General features: G+C 39.8%; 1 protein-coding gene and 1 long non-coding RNA gene across 2 annotated transcripts; one reads left to right on the forward strand and one right to left on the reverse strand.

The window, feature by feature from the left end:
• The first annotated feature begins 577 nt into the window (after positions 1–577).
• On the forward strand, positions 578–1,505 carry LOC139024137 (uncharacterized). Its single transcript, XR_011475429.1, has 2 exons — positions 578–960; positions 1,064–1,505. It is a non-coding gene; the product is annotated as an uncharacterized lncRNA (long non-coding RNA).
• On the reverse strand, positions 1,272–5,607 carry LOC112069626 (fatty acid-binding protein, intestinal). The gene is made up of 4 exons (XM_024136980.2): positions 5,433–5,607; positions 3,996–4,168; positions 2,499–2,606; positions 1,272–1,953 (listed from the first exon to the last, which is right to left on the reverse strand). The coding sequence occupies exons 1-4, from the start codon at positions 5,497–5,499 to the stop codon at positions 1,903–1,905; spliced, it is 399 nt and encodes a 132-aa protein (XP_023992748.1). The 5' UTR covers positions 5,500–5,607; the 3' UTR covers positions 1,272–1,902.
• Between the last annotated feature and the right edge of the window lie 4,189 nt (positions 5,608–9,796).

The following is a 9,796-nucleotide window of genomic DNA, read 5'->3' on the forward strand; positions in this document are numbered from 1 at the left end:
TACAGAACATTTAGAATGAACGACTGGGTCGCGTCCATAGATACAGAACATTTAGAATGAACGACTGGGTCGCGTCCATAAATACAGAACATTTAGAACGAACGACTGGGTCGCGTCCATAGATACAGAACAAATAGACTTAACGTCTGGGACACATCCCTGGCAATGGAACCGATAGAACGAACAACCGGCCATGAGGAATCAGTCTGTTATTTTTGTCAGTGTTACCAAAAATCTCCTCATGATTTGTCAAAACTCTTCACATTAAGGTCTACATAGTGCTATCATAATAATGGTAGAGACTAGACGATGATAGAAATTGTCATGACAGATTATGTCAGTTCAGGACAATTGACTCCTGAGCTAAATAACAGCTTGTATCGTGCTATGGCGTATTCATGACAGTTTTACATTGGCTAATATATATATATATATATATATATCTTTTTTGTTGTTGTTATTTTACCGTTATTTTACCAGGTAAGTTGACTGAGAACACGTTCTCATTTGCAGCAACGACCTGGGGAATAGTTACAGGGGAGAGGAGGGGGATGAATGAGCCAATTGTAATGATGATGGAGGCTTCAAGTAAAGTATGATAACAAATCTCACAATGACATTTTCAAATCATGCAGGCATATACAATTCACTGGAACGTTAAAGTATTTTATTGTGCAAGACCAATTATTTAAAAAAGTTGAGTATAAAAGGGCACCTGTTAAATGTACACCAAAGATGACAGTTTCCCTTTCTGGATTCAGTGGAGAGTTTAATCTTGATTGTTCAAAGGTTGTAGTCACTGTGGAAGTATATCAGCCAACATAATGTTCCTTGCTTTATGAATTTTTGGAAGATTTTAGTGGACCACACTGTGGAAATGCTATTCATTTACTAGAGGGGCTATGTCATAAACCCTCAAAGTTCCAGAATGGMGGTGAAAATGGCAGCCATATTGGTCAGGTTGAAATCCAAGCCAGTCTAATGCGAATGAATGGCAGCCATCTTGGTCAGGTAGAAAACCCAAGCCAGTCTAATGTYAATGAATGGCAGCCATCTTGGTCAGGTAGAAATCCAAGCCAGTCTAATGTGAATGAATGGCAGCAGAGGCAGAATCCAGATTTATTTCATTCAGGAAAATAAAAGTAAAGCATGTGATATATCAGAAATTGTGTAATATAATTAATGTCAAACTAAAATATTGTCATATAATTATAAATACAGTTTATACTTGTTTTGTATAAATAGCTTCTGAAATACATGTAAACAGACCATCAATGTCTAAATGTTTATTTTCATTGAAAACTGTGAGTGCTTTTATATGATGCAATATCAGTACTTGTTGCATTTACAACTAAGTCCTCATTAACTAAGTCCTGTCGTCAACTGATTTCAGCCACTGTATCGCTGTGGATTGACTGCATTGTTTCAATGGTATATTGGCAGTTCATTTGAAAAATGGATGGAATCATTCCTCGGAAATTGGCTGGCTAGATAGCTAACGAACATACCAGTGCAGATACGTTCTTAAAATTCATTATTTTACACAATATCTTATCACAGCACTGGCAAACCGTGGTTGACCAACTCCCTGACCAACATAGCTAACCTTTATACCGTCATAAGAATGTTCATGACCTTTCCAGTATTCTAATTCTTAATTCTATGTTCCAAACCTTCAGTTAAAGGGCTCTTCAGAGGGTGATATGGCCTTCATCCAATAGTGAACTGTTGGAGCTATTGGAGCTATTCTTGGGGGTACATGGGGTATAGAGAACGAGGTGAAGGCACTGCAATTTTTAACTCATACTTTAAATTTGGCACCTGAGCTAAAGTCTTGCCACATATTCTTAAGGTTAGAAAAAACATAATGGGATGCGAGATAGAAATTCGTCATGAATCCCTTTAAGCCTTCTTGAAAATCCTCTTGGCATCCACCCCATCGTAGTTATAGCTCTGTTGGAGAAGAGAGTCCTTCATCAATGTAAAATGGTTGCCATTGTCATTGAAATAGAAGTACCAGCACAGTGAGTACACTAGAGACTACAATATGAATCTCTGATTACAATGCTTATGCAGTTATAACAATAGTTTTGGTAATGTTTCAGTAGGACAAATGTTAATTCACAAGCATTAAAATACTGTGTAGGTAGGAAATATACATGTRATAAACATTTATCTGCATTTATATACATTCTTCTGCATTAGCATTTATAACCTTTTAGATTGTAAAAGTTTAAATGATTTATAATGGCTTATTTGATTTGATTTGATTCATGCTCYCAGTCAACAAGACTGGATTATGCAGAAGGTAACAGTTACGAGGAAAAATATACTACATTCAATTAAACAAGTCAGGAAAAAAAAGTCAAAATTAAAGATTTAAAAACTCACATTTGGTTATTAAAAACATATCACTTCAAYTTATTCTGGTATAAAGTGGTAAAACATTATAAAGATCATTTGAAAAGATACATGATGTGGGTTTTTCCCACACTGACCTGTACTAGCTCTCCTCCCACCAGGGCCCGAGTGGTGGTCAGCACCTTACTGTTGTCTTTCCTGGTGAATTTACCCTTCAACACATCTCCATCCATCTCCCAAGTACCCTGTGGGACAGATAGGGTTAACGGTGACTGTAATGGACGTCGCTCGTAGACATAATATATGCTCAAATCACCCATTGTTATCGATGCGTGGGTTAAACAGTATCTTGAGATAAGATATATCTACGGCATAGGTCAATTCAAACAAATGGTTAGCCAACCATGGATCTATAGGAAGAAATGGCTAGCCAACATGAGCTTATAAAGAAATGGCTGCCAACCAATGAGCTAATAAGAAAATGGCTAGCCAACATGAGCTTATAAAGAGTGGCTGCCAACCATGAGCTTAATAAAGAAAATGGCTATGCCAACCATGAGCTTGATAAGAAATGGCTAGCTCAACATGAGGTTAATAAAGAAATTGCTAGTCAAGCCGATGAGCTAATAAAAGAAAGATGGCTAGCCAACATGAGCTAATAAAGAAATTGGCTAGCCAACCATGAGCTTGATAAAGAAATGGCTTAGCCACCACGAGCTTATAAAGAAATGCTAGCAAACTATGAGCTAAAAAAGAAAATGGCTAGCCAACCAATGAGCTTATAAAAAAATGCTAGCAACCAGATGAGTTAAAGAAATGCTAGAACCATGAGCGTATAAAGAAATGGCTAGCCAATCATGAGCTTATAGAAACTGGGCTAGCCAACATGAGCTGTATAAAGAAATGGCTAGCCAACCAGAGCATAAAATCTACAATGAAGCTATAAAGAAATGCTAGCCAACATACTATAAAGAAAGGGCTAGCCAACCATGAGCTATACAAAGACAATGATTAAGAAGGCTAGCCAACTCATGAGCTATACAGAAATGGCTAGCCAACCATGAGCTTATAAAGAATTGGCTAGCCAACCATGAGCTTATAAAGAAATGGCCTAGCCAACCATAGCTTTAAAGAAATGGCTAGCCAACCATGAGCTATAAAGAAATGGTCACTGCCAACCATGAGCTTATAGGAAATGGCTAGCCAACCATGAGCTTAATAAAGAAATGGCTACCAACGATGAATTTATACAGCAATATACTAACATATTAATTGTAAACTTTTTCTAACGGGTTACTCTATATGGACAAAAACTCCAAAACACTTTTACAGGGTACAGTCATGCATAGGTCACTGCCAGACTTCAGAAGGCTTACATCGTATAAACTGTTGTAAAAGGTAAAATCTTCCAACTCCATCATCAGCACGAACAACAGTTTATCAAAGACACAAAGCAGAAATCATTTGAAGGATTTACATTTTATGAAGGCTTTATGAAGGTTTTATGAAGGCTTTATGAAGGTTTTATGAAGGCTTTATGACTTGGCTTAGATTTAAATCTCTACAACTGTCTGTTGGATACTGTGTACGATAGCCTACTAAAATAAGTGTATGTTGAAAGAGTTGAAACATACTGAGACTTCGGTGCCGTCGGCCAGGGCGTAGTCAAACTGTACGCCCAGGGTGAAGTCGATGTCTTTGTTACGGAAGGTGCTGGATTCCTTGATGTGGAACTTGTCTCCTGTCTGCTCGATGATAACCTTCAGGTTGTCATGTTCAGCCAACTTCCTCTTCATCACATTGATGCCTGTTGGAAAATGCAGTAGATAGAGTGTTGTAGATGAGGCGTGGGTTCTGAGTCTCTTGGTGTAATTGCTAATTTGCTGGATAAATAGAGTGTTGTAGATGAGGCGTGGGTCTGAGTCTCTTGGTGTAATTGCTAATTTGCTGGATATATAGAGTGTTGTAGATGAGGCATGGGTTCTGAGTCTCTTGGTGTAAATACTAATTTGCTGGATAAATAGAGTGTTGTAGATGAGGCGTGGGGTCTGAGTCTCTTGGTGTAAATACTAAAGTGCTGGATAGACAGTAAAGGTTCAAGCCCCAAGTTGGGCTACTAAAAATGTTTTATTCGCATTGTGTTTATGTACTTAAGGATTGTAAACTGCAGGAGTTATCAATTAGGTCCAAGGTCCAATTTGGCCATTTATTGATATTAACTGTCTGGAAATGGTGCGCGTCCATCACGGTAATATTACCCATTAGACCCTACCTAGAACCCKAAAAAACGCTTGTGTTTGTTGACAAGCTTTTAAAATGGCAACAGCCAAGAGCTATTATTATAGCTGTGCTGCAATACAGCACGCCTCTGACTGGTAACTCACATACAATCAAACAGGCCACAGGATCAAAGATTACCTCAGAACCATCACCGTCACACACGCAACATACCAACACTTGCTTTATAAATCCTATATGATACAGTCAGACTTATAGGATGAAAATATACATCTGACAGTATCGTATAGGATGATACTATAAGTCTGACAGTATCGTATAGGACGATACTATAAGTCTGACAGTAGCTTATACCATTGATGTAAGTGTTGATCGTACCAAGTCTGACAGTAGCTTATACCATTGATGTAAGTGTTGATCATACCAAGCCACATTGGAAATATAATCCTTCATTAAGAAGTGCAACATCACCTTTCATCAAACACAGACACACACACACACACATACAGTAACACACACACAGTCACCACCACACCCACCACACACACAACCACACACACACACCACAACACACACCACACACACACACAACACACGCACACACACACACCACATACAGTACAACCACACAACACACACAACACACACACACACACATACAGACACACACACAACACAACCACCACACACACACACACACACACACACACACAAACACACACACCACACACACACACACACAAACACACACACACACACCACACACACACATTACAATACCACACACACATGCACATTACACATTGTACACATCCACACACACACCGACTCACCCATCTGCTCCATAAACTTGTCATAGTTCTCGTTGCGTTCAACTTTCCAGGTACCGTTGAATGCCATGTCTACCGTGGGCAGTGGTACTACTGTGGCAGGACTGTGGGACTGAGAATGCCCAGTTAGCCTCCCTTTTTATAGAGGCCCCCGGCGTTGGCTCTTCTTTATCTAACTGATTATCTGTCTGCTGATGTGGCCATTTAAAGCTGATGTCAAATATAGGGCGATTACTGCACGGCCTCAAGGATACAAAGATAAATGGCCAAGGGCAACTCCCTCCCCGGGGCCTGGCACATGGACAATGTAGCGCTGTTCTATTTRAGAAGAGAAAAGCATTAGTTTATAGGACTCTCCTTGGCATATTTCCCAGGGGACCTCTCTCTGTGTCTGTCTGTGTCCAGCATGACAATGAGCCCCTAATGAACCGCTCATTGATGGTGGGAGAGTTCTGGTGTTTTTAATTGGGCTGACAGAATTCGCCCCACTACCAGAAGGTTTTGTGTAGTTCATGATACAAAGTCGATGCGTACATTGTAGCCTGATATTTTCAATGTATTCTCACGGTCAATGGTGTCTCGTCAATTTTACAGAGGAGATTTTGTGCCCTTGTAACTGGCATACTTTATCAATGAGAACAACAGAGGAATATTGTTACTTAGTTCCCACTTACCATTGCCATTTAACTCCTTGCATTGAGATTAGATACTGTCGGCCTCCTGGAAAAACCTTGTATCTCCATAAAGGAAACRTTTCATGAATTGATTGCCATATAGTCAAGGAAATTCATTTTGAATAACTTTATGTGTGTCTTAGAGTCATGAAACCTTCAAAGCACATGGAGGTGAATGACTACTCACAATTTATGTAAAAAAAAAAAAAAAAGATATCTAAATAAATAGGGACACAAGCTTTTTCCAGGATGTCGATGATAGTGGCGTAGTACACCATGTAAAACAGGGACAACCAGGGCAATAAAGAATCCTTGGGTGTGGCTCAGGCGCCAGAGATGRTATACTGATGTCACAAATGATAAGTCTTTATGTCCTTCCAACAAGTCACCAGTGCTTGAACTTTCCACGAGTCTTCTACTGCACGCCACGTTATCAAACCCCTTTGGAATTATGGGTAGTATTATGGTATTATGGGTAGGAATGGGTAGGAATTAACCGTTCATTTAAAGGAGGTCAGTTCAGAAAACATAATGTAACTGCTTACAATCAGTCAAAGATAATCAGTGATAACCATATGGGATGGCTTCTTCCAAAGTACAAAAGTACCCTACGACCGCAAGGCACTACAGAGGGTAGTGCCGTACGGCCCAGTACATCACTGGGGCCCAGATTCCCGCCATCCAGGACCTCTATACCAGGCGGTGTCAGAGGAAGGCCCTAAAAATMGTAAAAGACACCAGCCATCCTAGTCATAGATTGTTCTCTCTACTACCGCATGGCAAGCGGTACCGGAGCACCAAGTCTAGGTCCAAGAGGCTTCTAAACAGATTCTTCCCCCAAGCCATAAGTCATGAACACCTAATCAAATGGCTACCCAGACAATTTGCATTTGATTTTGATTTGATTGACAGCATTCTTCATAAAAGTTGAAGTGTCAGTGTGAAATCTGACTATCCCAGAAATGTACATGATGGAAATATSAACATGTGTTTGTTGTTATGAAATACTAATGTACTGCTTGTTAAAGTGTTATGTATGGATTATGATTGTGTTATGAAGTCCTTATCTAGGTGCCCTTCAACAATACTCATGCAGTAACTTGTAAGTCGCTCTGGATAAGAGCGTCTGCTAAATGACTTAAATGTAAATGTAAATGCAGTAATACAAATATAATAACTACACTACTAAAGTCATTTTTACTTGAGGCCCTATCAACTTAAACATTCTGGTCTGTTTTTGTAACCTGTAACACTAACTTTCCCACACATCTAACATTGCCACGGCATGCTATGTTTACTGTGCAACACAGGAGGTTGGTGGCACCTTAATTGGGGAGGATGTGCTCGTGTTAATGGCTGGAGTGGAATAGTGGAAAGGTATCAAATCCATTAAACACATGGTTTCCATGTGTGGCTCTGTTCCAGCCATTTTTGTGAGCCGTCCTCCCCTCAGCAGCCTCCACTGATGTACAATGTCATAAGTGCGTATGTCTTGAGTTCCTTAATGAGTAAATAGATGTTATTCACCTCAGTTATCAAATCAAGGACTGATTTAGACTATTCTCTGAGAATCATCTCAGGCCATTGGAACAACATGTGTGCGATTACATGGGATGTTTTACTTTTTAATCTCAGCGCAAATGTCAAAAYCCACACAAAAAAAGTGTCTATGATGTGAATTACTGTTTGATAAAWAAATMAATCTTTATTCAGGRGTACCGAACGGTGTCTCCTCTCCATAAACAACTTACTGCTGTCTATAAAGGCCTGTGTCCTTTGACACATTGGATACTGTCACTGTGCAGTATGATCTATGTTTGTGTGGTTGTAGAATTCAGAAATCACATTGAGATACACATCTCCCCGTCCTTTTCCCACCAGATTACCAGCTTTTCCCTATGACATTCTCTCTCTCCCTTCCCATCTCCCTCTCTCTCTGTCTGTCTCTCTTGCTCTTGCTCTTGTGCTCGCTCTCGCATCTCGCTGCTCGTCACTATCTCTGCTCTTCTCTCCATCTCTCTCTGCTTCTCTGCTCTCCCCCGCTCTCTCTCTCTCGTTCTTCGTCTCTCTCTCTATTCCTCTCTGTCTCTGTCTCTCTCTCTCTGTCTGTCTCTTCCTCTATCGTCTCTCTCTCGTGCTGTCTCTCGCTCTCGCTCGCTCTCGACTCTCTCTCTCTCTCTCAAATTCAAATTCAAGTTCAAGGGGCTTTTATTGGCATGGGAAAGATATGTTAACATTGCAAAGCAAGGGAAGTAGATAATAAACAAAAGTGAAATAAACAATAAAAATGAACCAGTAAACATTACACTCACAGAATTTCCAAAAGAATAAAGACATTTTCAAATGTCATATAATGGATTTATGCAGTGTTGTAAATAGCATTCTAGTTTGCTCTGTTTTTTTTGTTCATATCTTTCCAATAGTGTCAAGTATTATCTTTTGTTTTCTCCATGATTTTGTTTGGGTCTAATCTAATCTCTCTCTCTCTCTCTCTCTCTCTCTCTCTCTCTCTCTCTCTCAGCCGTCTTATCATCTCTCTCTCTCTCTCTCTCTCTCTCTCTCTCTTCTCTCTCTCATCATTCTCTCTCTCTCTCTCTCTGCTCTCGTCTCCTCTCTCTCTCTCTTCTCTCTCTCTCTCTCTGGTCACCATCTCTAAAACCCGGGGACATAAGTTACTAAGAAAACATTTCTTGTAAAGCATGTCGCACAAGAACAAAATGACTCACTAATGCAGGGTTTGTTCATTATTAATTATTGATGATTATTATGGTTACTTATTTTTCTTGGCCAGTGGAATCAGTTTCTCTCATTAGAAAAAAAGCAAGTCCTGCCTTGACCGTTGTCCCGGCAACATGTTAAGCTGTGTCATTAGATTGATTTGTAACAAACACATCAGGATAGAGAGGATGTCAAGCACTTTGTCAGCTGGCATTTTGTGATAATGCACTTGCAATAGACAACCGTACAAATGACTTTTATATGTTAATTTAAACCTTTAAATAAAGAGGGGTTCCACTACAGCTCAAATAGAGTAACGATGATCCTAAAAGGTTGACGGCTGTGGAGTTAGTAAGGATCATGCACATCCACACTTAGAGGCCTGAATACGCAGTTAGTTTACTGTTAAGAATTCAAATCTCTTTTTCTAACATAGATCTGGAACATTGTACAAATGTTAATATGTATGAAATTATATCCAAAACCGTAAATATCAGGGCAGTCCTCTGGGGATGAATCTTGTAATGGTATTGGAGGCATTGGTATATACAGCTCCACACACATTCTCTTTCTTCTATTTTTAAAACACACATTTGGAAAGTTCTGGGTGCTCTTTTACAATCTCCCCCCACCCCCTAACGGCATAAAGTTTTAGCCATTCCCTTACAAATATATAAACACCAAGCATAACACGGTGACCAGAGACAGATCATGGAATCGACATGCCTGCTCCCTGTGGAAGAGCAGCGCCATCTAGTGGCCCGAGATCCTACATGTTCACATTATTCCTTTACTGTGAAAATAACAGGAACATAGTAGACACTATTGCAAGTAGTGATTAGAGTGTGGGGGGGGGGGGGGGTGGCTGTATGTTTCAGAGCGTCTCAGAGTAAGAGCACAGATTTGAGGGATCATTTTGTAAATTTAAATGCAACAGTTGATAAGATTTGATTGACAGGACGGGTCTGATACGAG

Source organism: Salvelinus sp. IW2-2015, unplaced genomic scaffold, assembly GCF_002910315.2.
Source record: "Salvelinus sp. IW2-2015 unplaced genomic scaffold, ASM291031v2 Un_scaffold1060, whole genome shotgun sequence".
NCBI lineage: Eukaryota > Metazoa > Chordata > Actinopteri > Salmoniformes > Salmonidae > Salvelinus > Salvelinus sp. IW2-2015.